The sequence below is a fragment of the Bos indicus x Bos taurus genome, chromosome 13 (assembly GCF_003369695.1).
Source record: "Bos indicus x Bos taurus breed Angus x Brahman F1 hybrid chromosome 13, Bos_hybrid_MaternalHap_v2.0, whole genome shotgun sequence".
Taxonomy (NCBI): domain Eukaryota; kingdom Metazoa; phylum Chordata; class Mammalia; order Artiodactyla; family Bovidae; genus Bos; species Bos indicus x Bos taurus.
In genome coordinates this window covers 71,218,286-71,238,213 of record NC_040088.1, presented here as the reverse complement: position 1 = coordinate 71,238,213, position 19,928 = coordinate 71,218,286, and the positions used below count along the sequence as shown (strand labels likewise).

General features: G+C 50.1%; 2 protein-coding genes across 5 annotated transcripts in view; one reads left to right on the top strand and one right to left on the bottom strand.

Moving 5' to 3' along the window:
- Positions 1-18,826, bottom strand: part of ECHDC3 (enoyl-CoA hydratase domain containing 3) — a 38,718-nt gene extending 19,892 nt beyond the window's left edge. For 2 of the 4 annotated variants that reach the window (XM_027560208.1, XM_027560209.1), the window contains exons 1-4: positions 18,447-18,826; positions 13,111-13,232; positions 11,627-11,724; positions 7,942-8,142 (exon numbers count right to left, since the gene is read on the bottom strand). In XM_027560208.1, the coding sequence (XP_027416009.1) occupies positions 7,942-8,142; positions 11,627-11,724; positions 13,111-13,232; positions 18,447-18,616 (591 nt within the window). In that variant the 5' untranslated portion in view covers positions 18,617-18,826. Of the gene's footprint in view, positions 1-1,037; positions 4,619-7,941; positions 8,143-11,626; positions 11,725-13,110; positions 13,233-18,446 lie in introns of those variants that run through there. The other 2 variants (XM_027560206.1, XM_027560207.1) reach the window with 2 other exon arrangements.
- Positions 18,615-19,040, top strand: LOC113902736 (basic proline-rich protein-like). The gene has a single exon (XM_027558131.1). The coding sequence runs from the start codon at positions 18,615-18,617 to the stop codon at positions 19,038-19,040; it is 426 nt and encodes a 141-aa protein (XP_027413932.1).
- Positions 19,041-19,928: the final 888 nt, after the last annotated feature.

The following is a 19,928-nucleotide window of genomic DNA, read 5'->3' as shown; positions in this document are numbered from 1 at the left end:
CTGCTTAACTTTGCAAAACTGATTTAGAAAATATGGTCTGAGAATTTTTGAGAAATTTCTTATGTCTGTATCTTGAGCTTGGATGGGGTTGGGGGGAACTGTGCCCTGGCTACATTGAACTGGACCCGGCAAATCTCATGGGAGATCTGCTCCGTGCTGGGCTGTGTCCAGGCTCCGAGAAATAAACAGCAAACAAGACTGATGTGGCCTGCAGTGTTGGAGCACAGGGGGCATGGTACACTAGACTGTGAGTTAAAATAATAATTCAGCGTGCTTCCTGCACAACAAAAGTATCTACAAAGTGATGGGATGTCGCCTTCACCTAAAAGCCTGTACAAGGAAGGGGTGGAACCCCTGGATTTCGGACTCAACCCTGCCCCCTACTGGCTGTGTGATGACACGCACGTCACCTAGTACCTTTGTGTTTCAGTTTCTTTTCTGTAGAATAAGGCTCATAAAGCCTAGTGCACAGAGATTTTGTGAGGATTTATGTATTAACATCCATAAAACGCTTCAGTGGTGCCTGGCACTACATCAATCAAAGCACTGGTAAGCTTTAAATCACATGACACTTTGACCCATACATTCCCCACCCCCACCCCCCCGCCACCCGCCCTTTCTAAATTCCTAGAAATTTCTTAAAGTGCTAAGTACCACCTCAATACAAAATTTGGTAAGGTATATATTGAAAACATAGAACATAAAAGCGAGAGACTTCTTAAATGTGTAGACAAATACCTGCAAATTGGTTTTGGGGTCAAAGCTGAGACATCATTATAAAATCAATGGGGATGTCAGGGTACATCCATGGTGGGAACATAAACCCCACAACACTGGACTCACCCAGCCCTAGTCTTCCTCCCTGCCTTGCCTGTGGCAACAGCCATCTCCCTCTCCCCCAGCGAGCCAGAGAGGGCCAGGCCATCCCACCAAGACACCCTACAGGTCCAGGATGGCCTGCCAGTTTCTCAGGGAGCCTCTGTTTGGAACCTGAAAGATACATTTGGGGCTCCAGACCATGAAAGAAAACCCTTGCATGACTGAAATTTCACAAATTTATTAATGGTAACAAGTCAACTTCAACCAACTCTGGCCTCTTGATGACTGCAAGGAAAGAATACTCATTCATTAATCAAATATTTAAAAACAATTTAAAAGCTTAGTGCAGTGGGTTTGCAGAAAGCAGAGAGGAAAGGGGGGCCCCTAGACAAAATCAGACTCCCCTGGTGGATTAGTCGGTAAAGAATCTGCCTGCAATGTAGGAGACCCAGGTTAGATCCCTGGGTTGGGAAGATCCCCTGGAGAAGGGAATGGCAATCCCCTCCAGTATTCTTCCCTGGGGAAATCTCATGGACACGGGACAGAAGAGGCTGGCATGCCATAGTCCATGGAGTTGCAAGAGTCAGACACGACTTAGTGACTAAACCACCAGCAGACAAAACTAGTGTGATAGTCAGTTTCGATAGAGCTCTGCCCCCCATGCTAGCCGGACGCCTTTAAAAGGCTCAGGTGTGGCTCCCAAGAAGGGAGGATCTGTGATGCTTCTTGTTCTCCAGGGTAATCAGGTGTTTTCACTCTTCACCACTTCCAGGGGAAAATCCATCTCCATTTGTAAAAGAGCATTTTCTTTGGGCAAAGCTACCTGTTTTCCAGTCTTGTTCTAAGTTTCCGATCCAGTGCTGCAGAATCCACAATGTCACAACCAGGAGGACAAAAGGGTCCACGCGGCATTTTTACAGAAGGGGACCTGGCGCTGAAAGAGGCCCGGTCACCCGCACCATCACACGGCTGGTTCGTGGCAAACCTGGGACTCGAACTTGGTGTTCTTTGAGGTCAAACCTGTGTTTTCCTTGGAATTCCCTTGGTAAGCAAAGCTGTGTTGCTGCGGCTTGGCAGTTTCTGATTGGTTTCCTTTGAGTGCTTCGGTCGTCTGTCTCTCTTGGCTGGAACAGCGATCTTTTTGGGGAGAAAAGAAACACGTATGGTGTCAGGGGCAGGGGATCCACAGTCAGCTAGATGCTGGTTCGACTGTGGCCACTGCCTTCACTTCTCTGAGTCTTCACCTACCAGGGCAGCAGAGAGCTCCTTCCTAGGTTAGCCTGGCGCAGCGTATCTGGTGGGTCTCCGCTCAGTCGCTGCGGGGAAATTAACGACGTATCCGCGCTGTTTTCTCGGGGGCTCAGGCCGGGCCGGAGCAGATGCCCCTTTCACTGACTTTCCAGCCCCGTCCCCTCCCGGCGTGGGGACCACTGAGCTCAGAGAAGCTCCCTGAGCAGCGGATGGTGCAGAAGGAAAGGTGAACACACGCTTTCCAAAAGCGGTCGTCGTGTGTGCCAACCAGAGAGCTTTCATTCACTGTCTCAGTGGAAGGAGGCAGAGATGCAAATTAACCCCCAATTTATATCTGCCTTGGGGATGAATTATGTGACACTGATGGTTGGGTAGCAGGTTTTATTCCAGGATTATTTTCCGCTCCGACGATTATTAGGATTTATAGCGCGTCCCCCGAGGGCACTTCAGCTCGCAGGCTGGGAAGTCAGCCTGGAGGCCTGAGAATTTCCTGGTTGGAAGCTATGGTGCAGCGCGTACAGAAACTGGAAAGGCAACTTTTGGTTTTCACTGGGACGTGGGAGAAGGTTTTGCTCTCCTCACTGTGGGGTCTGAGATGGCCGCACAATGACCCCCACGGCGGGGAACCCGAAGGGGCCCCGCCGGCGGCGTTATTACTGAGCAGATCATCACGGCCAGTCCTTCACAGCCTGGTCTGGAATATCAGCCCGTTGTTTGTCAGATTCCCAGCAAAACAACACAACTACACTGGTGGTTTGCCAGTAGTCAAAGCCCACGTCGCCGGTGAGCTTGCAAAGTCCTCCAGCAGGGGGCGCGCTTGGTCCAGCTCTGGGTTCTGAAAGGCTGCCCGAAGGCAGGCAGGTCTGCAGGCCCGCCTCACTGCAGCCCAGGCTCCCCCACAAGGTGGGCAGGCTGGGGAGGGCACCCACGGCTTTATCAGCAGACAGAGCCTGGGGCACTCACTCTACCCGGTCTCCACCACTCGTCTGCAAGCTGGAGGTGATGGTGGCCCTACTCAGTGGGGTTCTGGTGGGGACTGAATGAGGACATATCGGGGTCTGGCGTGTCCTGGTGGTGGCTCTGGTGATCTCTCTTCTTCTGAGGAACATTCTTAGTAACAAGCTTCTCCTTTCCAAGAAAACACTCTTTGTCACCTTTCTAGACTCTGGCAAGGAAAAAAAAATCCAATCTCAACAGAAATCCACTAGGAGACTGCCCTTCCAGGGCCTGCTTGCCCCACTGGCTTAGAATGAGAACCAGTTGGTGGAGCCTCAAGGTTCTGTCTTTGGTACTAATTACACTTATGGCCACTCAACTGGTAGGTTAAAAAAAAAAAAATCAGCCCCAGGTGTGACCAGAGGTCTAGGACATTTCTGGAGCCTAAATGGACCATCTTTGGGGAACTCAAGCATTTGAAGCTAGTCTGGATTCTTTACCGGAAGCTGAGCAGAGCTTGGGAATGCTTCTGGAGTAGGTGATTCTTCGTGGGTACGATGTGTGTTCTGTGTCCCTCCTCTTCTTCCGCAATGCTTGAATTCCCAGTCCAGGGTCCAGGTTCCCAGTGCCTGGGACCCTCGTTACAGAAGCACCAGGCACCTGAGATGTCCATTAGCACAGGCATCAAAGAAAGAGCTAACTGATTTTCTTCTCTCAAGCAGCTTACAGTTTGTTTGGAAAGATAAAATGATCAGTCTCACTAAATAGGTAATCTTTCAAAGACCCCAAAGATTATCCCAAAGCCATAGGTGTGATTATTTTTTAAAAGAACCAAGAAGATTTTCAGAGTGAAGAGTATCTTGTGGAGATTTGAAATGCTTCACCTGATGAAGGCAAACAGCACCACGCCCACCTTGGGGATACTTTCTGGTAAGAGTCAGGCTGAAATCCTCCCTTCCTGCCTCAGTTTACGGCACCTTCTCCCCTGTGGGGCGTCCTCATCTAAGGTCCCAGGAGCATCACGGGTGGGCTTCCTCACCCAGCTGGCTCAGCTGAGGTGCGCATGGCCCTTCTGCTGACAGTGGTGCCCGACTCTCCAGGTCACCCCTTCCCCGAGGAGTCGTGGCTCCTAACACAGACTGTGTGCACTGAGACCATCACCAATGCTGGGAAAGCAGACTGACAGCTACAGTCGCAAGGCAGCGGCGGTGGTTGGGGGTTGGAAGGCTGGGCATGGGGTGGTGGGGTCCTGAGCACTGCCCACTGGGCTCACGGCCCCCAGTCCCTCTGATAAGGCTGCTCAGTGTGACCAGACGGGCTTCCTCTTCTGGAGGAAGGCCTTGACCCCCTCCTGGCCATCCGGCAGGCCCAGGTTGTCCACCATGGTCTGGGAGGTGAGGTGGTAGGCAGTCCTGAGGTCCTGGGCCAGCTGCCGGTAGAAGGCAGCTTTGCCCAGTGACAGCACCGACCGGCTCAGTGAGGCCACCTTCCTCGCGATCCTCATAGTCTCCTCCTCCAACCGCTCCTCTGGCACCACCCTGCTCAGCAGCCCGTGGAGCAGGGCCTCTTGGGCAGAGATGGGCTCCCCAGTGAAGAGCATCTCTAAGGCCACCTGCAGGGAGATGGGGCTGTTACTAAGTCATCCTGCAACCTGGGCCCCACCTGCTCCTGTTCACTCTCCTGACAGCCTCGGCCCGGTTGCCTCCTCCTCAGACGCTATGTTACCCATCTTCCCTAAGGTCCTCCGTCCCCAGACTCTGGCGGGGATGGCATCTGCCAGTGCCCAGGAGAGGGGAACCCTCCTCACCTCCTTCTGGTCACATGTCACTGCAAATCAGCCCCCAGCACCATTCCTCTTTCAGGCTGCATTTTCCTTCTTTGCACTTTCATACTTACTATATAGTTTACATTTGTTTATTGTATTATCTCCTTTGTTGGCATGTTAACCTCTCTAGGTCAGAGACTTCTCTTTTTACTGCACCAGAAGAGTACCTTGTACATAGTAGACAGCTTATAGGATATTTACTGGCGAGTGGTTTTTTCCCCCGGCTGTGCCAGGTCTTAGTTGCGGCATACCAGGTTAGTTCCCTGACCAGGAATCCAATCCAGGCCCCCTGCATTGGGAGCTTGAAGTCTTAACCACCGGACCACCAGGGAAGTCTCTTGGTGAGTGAATTAAGGAATAGATGGATAGAGGCAGACAGACAGTGCAAACAGGCGATGCTACAGTCCTTCAGAGGCCAGGTCAGAAGGGAACGCAGCTTCCACGGAGACCCCCATTCCCCATACTCTCTGGTGATTTGCACATGGGCTGGGTAGCTGGGCTGTCACTTAACACTCTCCAGCGTGCAGGTTCTGATTAACCAGATGATTAGAACTCAGATTCCCCAGATACACAGAGCTCCTGTGGATAAACACGGGGAAGCGAGTGTTCCCGCACGGAGACATGGCTGGTCTGGGAAGCGGGAGCTCTGGTCTTTCACTGTGCTCTCAGGGCCCCTGGTACCTACTATTTGAGGGGCTGGGAGAGGCCAGCTCTGGGGGAGGGAGCAGCCGCACCAGGAAGGCTGTTTATAAGGTGCAATGAAGGTGCATGCTGAAGTCACGCCAGGGGCGGGGACACTTTGCACATGGGGGAAATGATTCACGCCCAGGTTCAGTCTGGTTGGCACACTAGAGGTCCTCGCCACGGTTGCTGGTCCGGTGGACAAAAGGCGGCAGCCACCTCACAGCTGGGCAGTTCCTTACGATGACCAGCAGAGGGCACTGGCGACACACGCCTGCTACCGCAGCCGCGTGAAAGGGGCGGAGCTTCCAGGCTGGGCCAGTGTGCAAAAGCACCGGCTAGGTTTGCAAAGGTTTTGCCATATTGCTTCCTGGCGGATGTGCACGGGGATGCGGCCCTGTCACCGGTATAGTCGGTGGCCGCTGTAACAATATGTCCCCGAGGGGTGCAGGCAAGCATCGACCAGGCAGGTGTGTCTGGGTCAGGTTTAGATTTCTACGACTCTCTGGTTTTCCTCTTAGAGGGGCCACGCCTCAGGTGAGGTTTAAGCCGCTTGGTTCGGTTCCCTTGGAATTTAAGGCCTGTTTTTGTCGCATTCCCCGCCCCCTCGCCCTTCTGTCTTCTGAAAAACGAATTTAAAAGTTGACACATATGACCAACCTGTAAGTTTCTAGGACTCAATTGCAAGCCTTGATTTTAAGAGATTTTAAGATTTTAAGCCTTGTTTTGAGAAAGAATAGAGTCTTAGCTTGGAGAAGGAAAGGGCAACCCACTCTAGTATTCTTGCCTTGAGAAGTCCCATGGACAGAGGAGCCTGGCAGGCTACAGCCCATGGGATCGGCAAAAGAGTTTGTTATGACTGAATAACTAAACAGCAGCAGATTCGTATCTGTACAGTATGGCTGATTTAAAGGTTTCAAAGGCCTCAACACAGAACCTTCCAGAATGTCAGGGGTTGAAACTGAGCAGTGGCAGGTTGGCCAAGCAGACAGCCACCACCTTTAATTTGCAAAAGTCCTGGAGATGAGATTTGACTGGCAATTATAACAATTATAAAATTGTTCATAAGCTCTGACAATATCTTTGTGATGTATTTTAATTTAAGGTCCTGGCACTGAATAGGGACTTAAGTATTTATTGAATATATAACATTTAAGGTAAATGTGTATCCTGGTGGGATCTAGACACCCCCTGACTCTGAGGATACTGGAGCAAGCTGTTGTGTTCTGCGGGTCACCTTCTCTCACGTGGAGCCCATGTCCAGCTGGTTTTCATGGTGTGGGTGTTTGTAGGTACCTGTGATCAGAATTTTCTAATAAACATATTTCTGTAAAAGCTAACGAGGAGGCACATGGAAGGCAAGTGCGCCCCTGAACTTGGTCCCTCGGCCTGATTTCCCTTGGGTCTCATTTCTTTTGTGCCTCAGGCTATGAGCAACTGCTGGTTTTCTTAGTTGATGCTAAAATGGATAATATATTCTAGAAAGCAGTTTAGGTTCCCCACCTGCTATGAATCTGCATGCGTGCATGCTAAGTCAATTCAGTCATGTCTGATTCTGCGATCCTATGGACTGTAGCCTGACAGGATCCTCTGTCCATGGGATTCTCCAGGAAAGAATACTGGAGTGGGTTGCCATGCCCTCCTCTAGGAGATTTTTCCTGACCCAAGGATCAAACCCCCGTCTCTTACATCTCCTGCATTGGCAGGCAGATTCTTTACCATTAGTGCCACCTGGGAAGCCCTATGAATCTGACCCTCCTTTAAAAACAGATTTTCAATTGAGAATGAGGATGTGTTTTTCTAGAATGAGGAAACCACCAGTTTTTACTTGAGATGGTCAGTAAACGCTCTTACAATGTTATAGGAAGGAGGAAAGCTTTGTGAAGAAAGTGGACTTCACTCAGGTCAATGATGGCAGAACAGCTCTGGGGCACGTTCAGCACACCACGTGCAGGACGTTCCTGCAGCCACCGCAGAAGTGACACACTCAACGTATCAGCTCCTTTCAAAGCATTCTGGAGCGGGACAGATGGTCAGCAAACAGGAAGCCAGTGACACAGTGTCCTAGCCTCTTATACTGGCATATGTCACCATGCTATTACAGCTCAGATGCAGCCTTTCTGTGCAATGAAACTGTCTCAATTGCATTTCACATGAGTGCAAAAGATGTTGGCCTTTATGAAAGCAAAGCAAATCTGGAAACAACCAGCTGTACTGAGGGGCCGGCAAGAGTGAAAAACAATGACTTACAAACTGACAGCTACAGGGATAACCTCCTGACACAAGACATTAGTACATTAGCCAGCTCTGCTTTGGGCAGAATGTCCTGACTCACACTGTACTTTCAACAAGAAAGTTCTGGAACTGACCCTCACAGACACTCAAGGATCGCAGCTGGGGGAGGGGTGGGGGGTACAGGGGGTTGTCACCTTTCTCGGCACTGCTCTCCCCAAGGCCACTGCGGGGGTGGAACAGAAGACCCCTATGTTCACGCCCGGCATGGCAAAGGAGGACTTGTCACTTGCCACGGCAATGTCACAGCTGGCAACCAGCTGACACCCAGCTGCGGTGGCCAGGCCATTCACCATGGCGATGATGGGGACTGGGTGGTTCTGGATCAGCATCATGACCTGAGGAGCAAACACACCTGCTTCACTTTCATCCAAGAGTGAGGTGGATGTCAAAGCTTGTTATTTTATGTGATTTTACTGTTCAGAGCCTTTCTCAAATCCATAAGTGTATCAGATTCTATGACCAAGGAGAATAAGTTGCATGAAATTTCGACTGTGAATCAGACTGTATGATTTGGTCTCCTTGAGATCCAGGAGGAAGGAACCAGGACTCCAAGGCTCACCAGACAAGTGACTCCCTAAGGCCATCAGACCCAAGAGTGGGGCTGTGGGGTCTGAGCAGTCTCTGTCCGACTCCAGGTCCCTAGTCTGACCCTGAGCATGACTTCAGCAAGGGTGCTGTCCCCTGGACCACTCTGCTCACAACCCCCCTAGAGAAGAGGGTTGAGTGACTGTGGGAAACAAGTAGCCCTGTTTCAACGATGGCAGCGTGGAGCTCTCATGTTAAAAGCTGGGAGGCGACTTCCTTACTGATCACTTCTCCAGTTGCCACTGTGATTCTCTCTCACTTCTACTAAGATGGGGGGAACACCCTGCTGTTATCAAAGTAAAATTCCAAAGTGCACAGAGAGGGGAGCCGGAAACTGGGTCGTGTGAGACCCCTGCCCTCAAATCTCCCGAACTTTAACTTATTTTTGCAGCTTATGAAATAACTTGGCTAATTTCTCCATCTTTTCCCTGACATGCTTAACCGATTGTGTTGCTATGGTAACTTCAGTGTCAAAATGTTTGCCCTTCAACCCTGGCTGGACGGAGAGGAGCAGGGACTCTGGGTTGGCTTCCCAGCAGCCACTCCAGGGAAAATGACCTTCATGGGTTCCCGAGTTTTGCCTAAGGAACTCACCGTTTGTGTTCATGAACATTTGGCACTTGTCTGCTTTATTCTAAAATGACTAATTGTATATTTGGGGATATGATATCATATTCTTGACTTCAAGGGGGTCACCTTTTGAGATTCTGGTAAATGCTAATGGCCCTCCTCCAGAGGAATGCACATCTGTACCCCCATCCAAATTGCTGGTAGGTTTAGGGGGGTTGTGCCTGTAAGTGAGGGTGGGGATGGTGGGGACTATGGTAGCCAGGAGGCTGCAGAAGAGCTTCTGAGGTCTGAGGTCTGACTGCAAAGACAGAAAAGGCTGTTTCAGCTCTGAGTGTCATCTGTTGCCTGATCAACTGAGGGTATGAAAAGTCCGTTGGCTGTGACTTGGGCAGCACAGTCTGTCTCCCACCTTTCGTCTAAGAAGGCCTGAGATTTCACATGAGCTGGTGAGTGATACTTAGGCAATCCAGTAGATCACTAACATTAAAAATATCCTACCTTGACCAAGTGTTTCTTCTCCTTCTCAATTTGCCCCATTCTTGATGTGTAAGTAATTAACCCTCGTGAGGCACCTGTGTTGTGACAAATCTACTATAAAAATCAGATGCGGAGCCAGTCCACAGATCTTCCTTCCTTTCTACCATCCCCTCTTCTCGTGCATGCTTATTTGCTCAGTCATGTCTAACTCTTTGCGACCCTATGGACTGCAGCCCACCAGGCTTCTCTGTCCATGGGGATTCTCCAGGCAACAGTACTGGAGTGGGTTGCCATGCCCTCCTCCAGGGGATCTTCCCAACCCAGGGATCAAACCCAGGACTTCCACATTGCAGGTGGATTCTTTACCGTCTGAGCTACCAGGGAAGCCCTCACCTCTTCTCATGCAGGAACAAAAAGGAAGTATTGGCCTCATTCTGCTCCAATGTGCCTGCTGGTTACACTTGCAAACTGAAATCTTGCACAAGTTCATGGTGCTCAGACTTATCGGGATGATTTGATTTTCTTAGACAAAGTCTTAAAGAAGTCAATACAACTTCTCTTTTGCTATGTCAGGACAAGGTCCTGTCTGTCTTTTTCAGCAATCTGGCGGCATCCATATGGTAGAAGCCCAAGAAACCTCGCCTTTGTCCCCTGAAGAAGCTCGGCTCCCCTGTGGCCCTTTGCTGACTGTTTAAGTTCTCAGTTCATTAAGGTATCACAGCAAAGTAACAAAAGCAGGCCATTTAGGGGAAGATGGAAGGGCTCTGCTGGTTCTCTTTGCTGATTTTATATTTGGTGAAACATATCAGTAGGAAAATAACTTTTAAAAGCACCGAGTCCTAGCAAACAAACAGCAGAATGTCCCATAAACATTATTAATGTGAAACGAAAGACCAAGTCTTGGCTCTGACTTGCTTTCATCTCTATGAAGTCAAGTCAATCACTTTTCAGGTTTGTCCCTCCACAAAATGAAAACTATGATCTCCTTGGGGGTTTCTGGAAGGGCAAGGAAAATAAGAACGTATCCCAATCACCTTCCCCTTCCCCTCTCTGATGTTCACTTCTGTCTGGTCTACATTGAAGGTCTCCTCAAGTATTTGTTGCATCATTAATGACCAAAGAAATGAATGAGTAAGTCAATGTATGAAGGAGAAATTAGGTGAAGTAATCCTAGGGTTCAGGTTATGAAACTGCTTTATACATCTTTCTCAAGTCGATTTTCAGTTTTCAGGTCGGCTGGAAATTCTCTTTTCCTTCTGTTTCCCTCAGTACCTTGCGAGTAAGCATACAGCAGGCGCTCAGGAGATGCTCACTAAATGGACAGTGTGTTACTTAAGGTGGATTCTATATTTTTGATTATCCGGTTGATCTGATACATGTATAAGTCATCCCCAATTTTGTTCTTCCTCCTATAGGTTGTTGATGTTGTTTAGTCACTAAGTTGTGTCTGATTCTTTGCAACCCCCTGGACTGTAGCTTGCGAGGCTGCTCTATCCATGGGATTTTCCAGGCAAGAATACTGGAATGGGTTCCCATTTCCTTCTCCAGGGCATCTTCCCCACCCAGGGTTTGAACCAGCGTCTCTTGCATCGGCAGGCAGAATCTTTACCACTGAGCCACCAAGGAACCCGCTTCCTCCTCTATATCTGTTGTCAATTTCCCTTCTTAATGTGGTTAAAGAGACAGAAAAAGGGAGAAGAGGAAAAATGAAGAGGTTAATTTTCCTACTTGGGAGGCAGTGATTATAAAAGTTAGTTGAAAGAAGGGTTTGGAAATCATTTTTAAAATCATTATTGTTATGAATGCTCTCTTTTCCGTTGACAGAGTTGTTTTAGTTTAAAACTTTAAAGATTTTAATAATCTTAGGTCCTTCTTTTCTAAAAAGGTAGAGTCCCACTCTCTATTTCTTACTTAAGACGTGGGTACCAAGATGTACCCCGTAAGGCAGGGATGGCAACTCTTAGTGGCAGCATTGCATGATCAAATGCCAACCACAGTCACTTCTGAAAAGTTGAAACCAAATATTTGCTTGGATGAAGGGTTCACCAGTGACCACAGGGGTTTCAGTAGTTCTACAGTGGTGACATATCATAGCTTAAATACTTATCTGTAAAATAGAAGCCTAATTCAGTATTTAATACAGTTATCACTCTCAGGCTTGCAATGTTGACCATCACCCTGGCTTACCTCAGAACAAGTTTGAAATACTTCTGCATGATAGTCTGGGCCTTGTTCATCCGTCAGTTCCTTTAAATCATGTCCAGAAGAAAATACAGGCCCTTCAGCTGCAACATTTCCAGTTGAGAAAAGAAAATACAAAGATGTCCAGCTAGAGCTGGACAGTCACTTACCTGTCTACTGAATAACTTCAGGGAGTGATCGAATTGATGCTCTGGACACTTAGAGAAAGTTGTTTCTTTTCTTTTTTATATTTCTTTCACTATGGAAACAGCTTTAGAGAAAGTTAATGGCCTGATTTTGATAAGAATAATTCAAGTTAGCTGGAAGAGCTATAGCCAGTATTTTATGATGACAGCACAGGGTGAGGCTCTAAAAAGGTCCCTGGTGGAGACCTGTGAAAATGTGCATTATGTAAAGGAGAAGGCTTGGTAACCAACTGAGCTCAGCAACCAGCCATCTTCAGAGTTGTCCCTTTGGTCTCAGCTTTGTTTTTTGAGACTTGGCCTGTCCTGAGTGTATCAACTCATGCAGGGCCACGGAAATCCACCAGAGCCTTTGGCAGCATCCCTGTCCATCAGTCTGCCCCAAGGCTGGAATCAGGAAGGTCGGGGCGTGAAGAGAATCCCTTTATTTTATAAACTAGGGGCCTGAGGAGGTGGTTTAATTGTCATTGTCATTAACAACAACATCAAAATGTGATCCCATGATGAGCTGGGAACATTTTACATTTCCTCTGATCATGGCCGTTGTGACAGGAAGTGCTGTTCCCTTTAAGCAAGCCAAAGAACAGAGTCGTTTGGAAGTGAGCTGCCTTCGACGTATCTGGGTTACAGCAGTCAGAGGACTGCTGATCTCTACCAGCTGTATTTCTTTTTTCTTCACCACATAAAACAGTTGAAAATGTATATTCAACTACTGATAGAAGGTCACATTCTCCAGAAACACTGATCCTTAATTAAAGAAATACAAAAGCATTACAGAGCAGTTTCCATATTACTTGTCTGTGGCTGCTTTAAAATACTGATGTTGCTCTTATTTATACCACCACCACCACCACCAGCTCATCTGCTAAAAATTCTTACTGGAAAAAAGAGCCAGGAAAGAACTGGGCAAAATCTGGCAGGCATTCTGGCACCACTGAAGAAGGCTGCACAGCTCAGCTGAGAGCCCGGTAAGAGTTGGAAGACAAACCCATCATACGTCCTAACAGCCTGGTCCCAGCCAACCAGGCACTCTACCAAAAGGATTGGCGATTAAACCCATCGCATAGGGCCCACGAGGACATCAGATCTCAGCATAGCCTCATGTGGCAATGTTCAGTATCCACCAAAAATGGAAACATATACTTTTACTGCACAGTAATGTTTGCTATAATTTCCACAGCAGATAGTGTCAGTACAACTTTAGGATAATGCCCTAGTTAACTAAAGAAATTTGAGACACCTCTTCTGGGTTCTGCAGAATGCTGAGGATGGACATTTCATCAATACCTGAAATGATAATGACCTTCAGATCCTGGCTTTCAGCTTCATGAAGGATGTCGCTCTGGAGAGATTTCAGCATGGCCAATGACAGCGCATTTCTCCTCTTTGGATCACTCAAGACGATGCTCCTGCAAAGAACATTTTATAATTACTGGGTTGTGTGCCAGTCAAAACAATTGCTGCTGAGGACCCCTGCTGCAATTTGGGAGCTGTTTGGTTTTTTTTTTTAACTTTGTACTATGTATTGAGGTGTAGCCAGTTAACAAAGTTGTGACAGTCTCAGGTGAACAGGGAAAGGACTCAGCCATACACACATATGTATCCATTCTCCCCCAACCCCTCCCATCCAGGCTGCCAGGTAACACTGAGCAGAGTTTCATGTGCTATACAGAAGGTCCTTGCTGGTTATCCATTTTAAATATAGCAGTGTGTACATGCTCATCCCAAATTCCCTAACTATCCCTTCCTTCTAACAACCGTAAGTTCATTTTCTAAGTCTGTGAGGCTCTTTCTGTTTTGTAATTAAGTTCTTTTGTATCATTTCCTTTTAAATTCCACATATAAGGGATGTCATATGATATTTCTCCTTCTCTGATTTACATCACTCAGCATGACACTTTCTAGGTCTCTCCATGTTGCTGCAAATGGCAGTATTTCATTCTTTTTAATGGCTGAGTAATATTCCTATATATATATATATATATATATATATATATATATATATATGTATGTATGTATGTATATGCCCCGCATCTTCTTTACCATTCTTCTGTTGATGGACACTTAGGTTGCTTCCATATCTTGGCTATTGTAAACAGTGCTGCAATGAACACTGGAGTGAGTGTAACCTTTCAAATCGTGTTTTTCTCCGATATATGCCCAGGAGTGGGATTGCAGGTCATATGGTAGTTCTATTTTTAGTTTTTTAAGGAACCTCCGTACTGTTCTCCATAGTGACTGCACCAATTTACATTCCTACCAGCAATGTAGGAGGGGTTGGGGACCTATTTTTAAAACCCTGGAAAAGAGAGCTGTGGGCACTCAGAGGCCATTGAGAGGGTTTTTCAAGTCTCTGGAGTGACAGCTCAGTCACAACAAGGGGACTACCTGAAATGTGGAGGCTTTCCTCCCCTTGCTCTCGAGTTGTTTCCCTTTTTTTCCCAAGTCTGTCTCAGAACTATTACTGCCACCTCCACAGAAAGGGCAAGGCATAGGAGTTCCAGCATAATCACCACCCAGGCTGAGTGGCTGCATGGAGGCCGACACGCCTGCTTCTTTCCATTGTTCTTCAGAAAGAATAGGCAGAAAAGGAGCCAGGAATGAAAATACGCCCCCAAATCGCCTCCCACCCACACCATGGAAGAGGCAGCCGAGGTGCAGACGCCAGCCGGCACGTGCGTCTCCCTACCTTTCCTGTAGTGACACTGTGTAAGCCAGCAAACTATTCCTGCTGTCTGAGAAGGGGGTGCTACGTGCAGAACTGTTGCAGCAAGAGGGTCTCCCGGCCATGTTGTCCCTGAAAAACCCGTGTTCAAAGGCTTGCTTGCTGTTTTATGGTCCTCCATGAGCTGGTGGTAATAACCTGGCTTGTCACCTTGCTGCCTGCACGCAGAATGTCTTGTTTTTGCTCTTCTAAGGGACAGTCACAAGCTAGACACCAGGTGGTGGTCGTGTCTTCTGGTTCCCAGCCGGCCCCGGCTGTGCTTTTTCTGCCTTCCTCACTCTGCACCTGGTATTTCCACTGCTGTGTCACCTGGCGTCTTCCTTAAATAGCCTCTGTGCCTCTGCTTTCTGGGAAACCCACTGATGACTGAATTTATTTTGGAGCATTAAGAGTAACCATTTTCTCTGGAATGCCACATTGGTTTTGCTGCTGTCTTTAGGTGGTTGTGATGGTCATCATTTGGTTTCTCATACTCTCTCCTGAGCACAAAAATGACTCACAGCTGATATGCTGACAGCCCCAGAAACCTATATTCTGGCGGCGGTGGAGAGAGACCGCTGATAAACCTTGCAGTAAAATAATTAGTGTGCTCCCTGTGACAAACCTAAAAAGCTGCCCTCCCATCAGTGACATAGGCTTAAATGAAATCCTAAGGCCTTGGGCAAAATTGTGTACAAAGACGCCAGCCCTCAGATGCCCTTGGTGTTGTGTGTCCCGGTAATCCTTTGGCCTGAGCGTCACACACCCTGTCAGAGTGCTCTGAGTTGCGAGTTTGCTCTTCAGCCCCGTATCACCAGCCTTCTGTTCCTGCCATTCCACTAAGGCTGTTGCCACTGAGAATCCCGATTGCCAGAACTAAACCCAACTAATCCCACCTGCCTTCTGGAAGCACGTTCCTCCTCTCTCGTTTTTTTGGTGCTTCTCCGGCCACTTCTTCCTGACTTTGGGGATGGGCTCCTCGCCCTCTGCTCACCTCTAGATGCCACGATCCTCAGGGTTCTCTCTTCTTGTTCCCTACACTCCTCCCAGGCAGCTTCCCTGTGGCCTTGGCATCAGCTACACCTCTGTGCTGACCACGCCCAATCTTTGCCTCAGTTCAAACCTCTGAGCTCCAGACCCACAAGTTCACTAGCATGGCTTCTGGACTCTCCCGCCAAGGTGCCCCTTAAGCCTCCTTTTCCCAGTGACCAAACAAACCCTCTATCTTTGCTTATCTCAGAAAGCCATCCTGGATTGCTATTCAATGGGTTATTGAGACCCGATTGCTCCATTCTATGTCAAAGGTCATGAAACCCAGTGGATAACACCTCCTGAGAATCTTGCTGGTCTGAATTCCCCAGCGGCTACCTTGTCTTGCACCAGAGCTTTAACACCACCCCTTTTGAAAGGGGATCTCTTTAAGAGTAAGGTCACCACCAGGGCAGGTGATAAAAATGTAATCTTTCCATTTACGAGGCAAGAGATGGTCCCTGTAGATGCTTCAGTGAGCTGCCTGGAGTCTATCCCGTTGCCATAAACCACTCACAGGTCTGTGGGGCAAGACGCTGCCAGGCTCCCATGCGGAGGAGACACTCAACATGAATCTGTTGATTGAATTCATGACCAAAAAGAGCACTTCTATTTTGCAAGGCCAGTTCCACCAATTGCCGTGGATTTTCACCTCGTCTAGTTTCCTGGCTTCTCTTTTAAACCCAAGTGGCGAGCACCCTGGAATGGCTCAGCAAGAGTGGAGGCAGCTTTGGAGGCAGATGGGCCTTTCTCTGTCAGCCCTCCTGCCTCCTAGCTGTGTGGCCTCCAGCAGGCCGTCCTCTGAACTCATTTCCTCAGTCAAGCGGGGATGACGTCATCTATAACACCTGGTGGCTGTAGGGAGGGTTGCGGGTGAGGAGTGTGCAGCACCACACTCAGCACTGGCCCTCACAGGAGGCAGCACAGGGGCAGCTGTTGAAAGGGACACTTCAGTGAGTTGCTGCAGCTCACCCCTTAGCGCCTGACATTGTTCTGCTTTAGTGCTGGCTTGCCTTCCTTCCTATTAAACCATTCCTGACATCCTCCTTTCTTATTTATGTTTATTTTACCTCTGGAGAACCAGGGAGCCTCCCCAGTGATTCAGTGGTAAAAAAAACCACCTGCAGTGCAGAAGACATTGGAGATGTGGGTTTGCTCCCTGGGTTGGCAAGATCCTGTGGAGGAGGAAATGGCAACCTACTCTGGCATTCTTGCCCAGAGAATCCCAGGGACAGAGGAGCCTGATGGCCTACAGCCCATGGGGTCACAGAGTCGGACACGACTGAGGGACTGAGAACACACACATCCACTGGATAATCAAAAACATCTTCTGTCATCTGGCTGCCATGCCAAATGGGCCAGATTTGAAGAAACAGTTTTTTAAGGGCCCTACTTTGCCCTTAAAAATGGGCAAGTAGGGCTCCTGCCCTGGCCCTGCACTTTGGAGAACTCTGCTCCGACAGGCCCCCTTCCAGCGGTACCCCTCTTGGCAAGCAAGGAGTCCAGTGGGATGTTGAGATGTGTGCACCTGGAAATCCCCACACCCTTCCACACCCCACTGCAGTCACCTGAAACCCTGGAATTCCATGGCTCTGCAGGGGGCACCCTAAGGCCTACGGGGTGGTTGTGAGCAGCTGAGTGTAGGGGGTGAAGGAGTAGATACTGTGGGCATGCTGCACAGGATGTCTGGGACCTGTGTGCCAAGACCCCAGCAGAGCATCAGGACGGAGTGGGGGAGAGGTGAGGGGTGCCAGGGCAGGGTGGGAAGAACAGAACAAAGCTACAGGCCAAGAGTGCTCTCCACTGCTTTAGGGGAGCTCCTTGGAGCCTGAGGACTCAAAGAGCCTTCCAAATCTTGGGCTTCCCTGCTGGCTCAGCTGGTAAAGAAACCTTGCCTAATGCAGGGGATGTGGGTTCGATCCCTGGATAGGGAAGATCCCCTGGAGAAGTAAGTGGCAACCCACTCCAGTATTCTTGCCTGGAAAATTCTATGGACAAAGAGCCTGCTGGGCTACAGTCCATGGGGTGGCAAAAAATCAGACACATCTGAGCACTGAGCACTCACATACACCAGATTTTAGGACTGCCTACTTGTCAGGAGAGAAGGAAATATATTGGCCTATCTTGCAGTTTGCTTAATTTGTAAGGTCTAAATACTCAAGACATGTCAGATAGGCCTTCCTCGGCACTCTTGCTTGGGCCAGGCAAACGTCAAGGTGAGGCCTGGATGGAGCTGAAGGCCTTCTGCCCTTACCACTCCACCGTCCAGTTTCAAGTGTGTGCCCAGGTCTGTTTTTGTAAAAGAGGTTTAGGCTTGTTGAGCCAAAGGGCAGAGCTCAGTGCAGTGTGTCCTTCGTCCTATTTATTTACCGCCCCCACGTGGGCACTTCTGGCTGCAGGCCGAGGAGCAGCTCCGCTAAGCCTGACGGCGCCTTGGAGCCGCGTCAAGTTTGTGAGGCCCAGAGCCCTCTATGAAGGGCTTTCTCAAAGGCACAGCAGCGGAGGAGCCTCCCACAAGGCTGCCCACGCTGAGTCCAAGTGCGAGGTCGACTCGCTCTGGGGTTTAGGGGCAGTGCTGGCACCGTCGCAGGCAGCCCCACTTAAATCCTCGGTGTGAATCCTGCAGGGTCCCAGAGGCCACTGAGCCCAGGCAAGGGACCTCTGTAAACGCCGCATCCGCGGATTCTTTTCACGTCGGACACTCCGCCGAACAGATGGACTGCGATAGATAAACTGGACTCTGCGGCGGGCGGAGCTGACCACCGACGGAGCCGCTCTGGACTCTGCGTGGGTGGCACGGTTGGCAGCCAGCCTCCTGCGCCCCTCTCTCTTCCTGGGTCCCGCTGGCCACCCCCCGGGGAACAGCCCCGCACCCAGGCGGGCCGCTGACCTGATGCCGTCCTGTTGCCGCGCGATGGTGGGTCGCGGCCCCGGCTCCGGCCGCCCGATCCCGGCCGGCCCCCCGCTGCAGAAGCCAGTGGTGAGCGGAGCCCACGGACCGCGCCGGAGCCACCCCGACCCCTTCGCTCCCAAGGCCCGCAGGCCCGCGGCCGCGGCCATGGCGGCTAGAGACGCGCCGGAGTCGGACGCCGCTGAGCTCGACGCCGGGGTCCGCGGGCTCTGGGCGCTCCGATGGACGTGGGTGCCGGCCGGGCCGCTGCGCTCCGATCGCTCCAGGCCGCGGGCAAAACTGGATCGGGGAGCCGGGGCCCAAGCTGGGACCCGACTCTTCCCCCCAGGCCTTTCCCCTCCGCCCCGCCCCTCCCCGTCCGGCGCGGGGGCCGCGAGTCCTCCGGCTGCGCCCCGAGGCTCCGCCCCCGTAACACTGCCTCTGGCGCCGCGTCCGCCCTTGCCCCGCCCCTTGCCTTTGGCGCCCCGCCCTCGAAATCCCTACCTCGCCTCTGACCCCGCCCCTCGTGTCGCCCCGCCCCCGAGGCCGGGGCGCCCTGTCCCCGGAGGACTTGAAGGGTCGGGCCTGGGGTGAACAACTCAAAACCTGCAGGCGTGCTCTGTGGTTTGTTTGCCTTAGCAAGGCCAGATGAAGGGGTTTAAAGGAGGCGAGGCGTGGGTTGGCTTGTTCCCTTTTGCTACAACACCAAGAACATGGTGGTTTGCCTAGATCAGAAGAAAAATGAGAGCCATCAGGGAGCGAATGATGTGAGCTACCGGACACTGCTTTTTTTTTTTTTTTTTAACAAATTGCTTCATCCTACTCATCCTATCCCAGGCCTTGCAGATGGTCCCAGGTCACTACAGGACCTGTGTCCCACTCAGGCACTGGCTTTTGAATGCTCTGTGTCTTCTCTTATCGAGAACCTGTGGGATCTAATTTGTATCTTGCGGTTTTTCAGTGCACCAAGGAGGGTGCATTTCAATGCTTCTAGGCCTTTGGCTAACATCACGAGTAGTATCGGGGCTTCCCAGGTGACACAGGGGTAAAGAATCCGCCTGCCAATGCAGGAGATGCAGTAGACGTGGGTTGGATCCCTGGGTTGGGAGGATCCCCTGGAAGAGGGCCGGCAACCCACTCCAGTATTTTTGCCTGGAGAATCCCATGGACAGAGCAGCCTGGCAGGCTACAGTCCACAGGGTCGCAAAGAGTTGGACAGAACTGAGCGAGGGAGCACACACACAAGGAAGGAGAGGGAGCCACCTCTCCTGGAGCCACCAGGTTCCAGGTGGCTGGCATCAGACAGCAGTCCTGTGGCTGAAAGCTCAGGTGTGATAAGAGTCCCGGTGTCACTATGGTTTTTCAAGTGGTCATGTATGGATATGAGAGTTGGACTATAGGGAAAGCTGAGTGCCGAAGAATTGATGCTTTTGAACTGTGGTGTTGGAGAAGACTCTTGAGAGTCCCTTGGACTGCAAGGAG

Excerpts from the sequence above, each read along its gene's own strand:
- LOC113902736 (XM_027558131.1), top strand. The coding sequence starts at position 18,615 with ATGGCGGCTAGAGACGCGCCGGAGTCGGACGCCGCTGAGCTCGACGCC.